Below are 682 nucleotides of genomic sequence, written 5' to 3' on the forward strand. Positions count from 1 at the left end.
CGTAGCTGAGGCACTGGCGGGGGAAGGCCTCGCCCGCGGGCCCCGGGCCGGGCACGGTGAAGTTCAGCTCCTCGGCCGGGCTCCAGCCGCAGCGCTGGCTCAGCTGGGCCACGCCCGGGCTCCGGCAGCGGTGCTCAGGGGTGAGGCCCAGGAAGACGATGCCCACGTAGATGGGGGGGAACGAGGCCGAGAGCAGAGCGAGGAGGAGGAACGTTTGCTTCTGGAAGAAGTTGAATTCCCCAACGTGCGCGAGCACCTCGTCCACCGTGGGCATCGTGTAGAATAGTAGGTATACAGGTATATGAAAACACGCGCGTATTCGAATGCAACATTGTGTCAAAATTTCAAAGCAATCGGTGAAGAACTTTCGGAGATTTAAGATTTTGAACAAGCAAACATTTGCATTTTTATTTATATAGATATTTAAAAGCTAGCGACGAATGAATAAACAACCTCGCTCTCCCCCCGCTGCTCCCCTGACCGCTGCCCTGCCGTGCCCTGAGCCAGTAACCGCCAGATGTGTCGATTGCAACACCGCTCTCCCCGAGTTTGCCACTGCCTCCTACCAGCACCACAAACAATCCTCGCTCTGTGTCCCCGGGCGAGAAATCTGAGCGCTCACACACCGCTGGCCTGTTAATCTTTCCCCAGTAACCGAAGTGTCCGGGGAAGGAATACTCTC

The 682-nt window shown here is 57.0% G+C and overlaps 1 protein-coding gene across 1 annotated transcript in view; it reads right to left on the minus strand.

The window, feature by feature from the left end:
• SLC22A2 (solute carrier family 22 (organic cation transporter), member 2) overlaps positions 1-274 on the minus strand; it is a 25,634-nt gene extending 25,360 nt beyond the window's left edge. Inside the window, exon 1 of the mRNA XM_015560022.1 lies at positions 7-274. Coding sequence (XP_015415508.1) covers positions 7-274 — 268 coding nt within the window. The remainder of the gene's footprint in view (positions 1-6) is intronic.
• Positions 275-682: the final 408 nt, after the last annotated feature.

Source organism: Myotis davidii, unplaced genomic scaffold (genome assembly GCF_000327345.1).
Source record: "Myotis davidii unplaced genomic scaffold, ASM32734v1 scaffold1494, whole genome shotgun sequence".
Taxonomy (NCBI): domain Eukaryota; kingdom Metazoa; phylum Chordata; class Mammalia; order Chiroptera; family Vespertilionidae; genus Myotis; species Myotis davidii.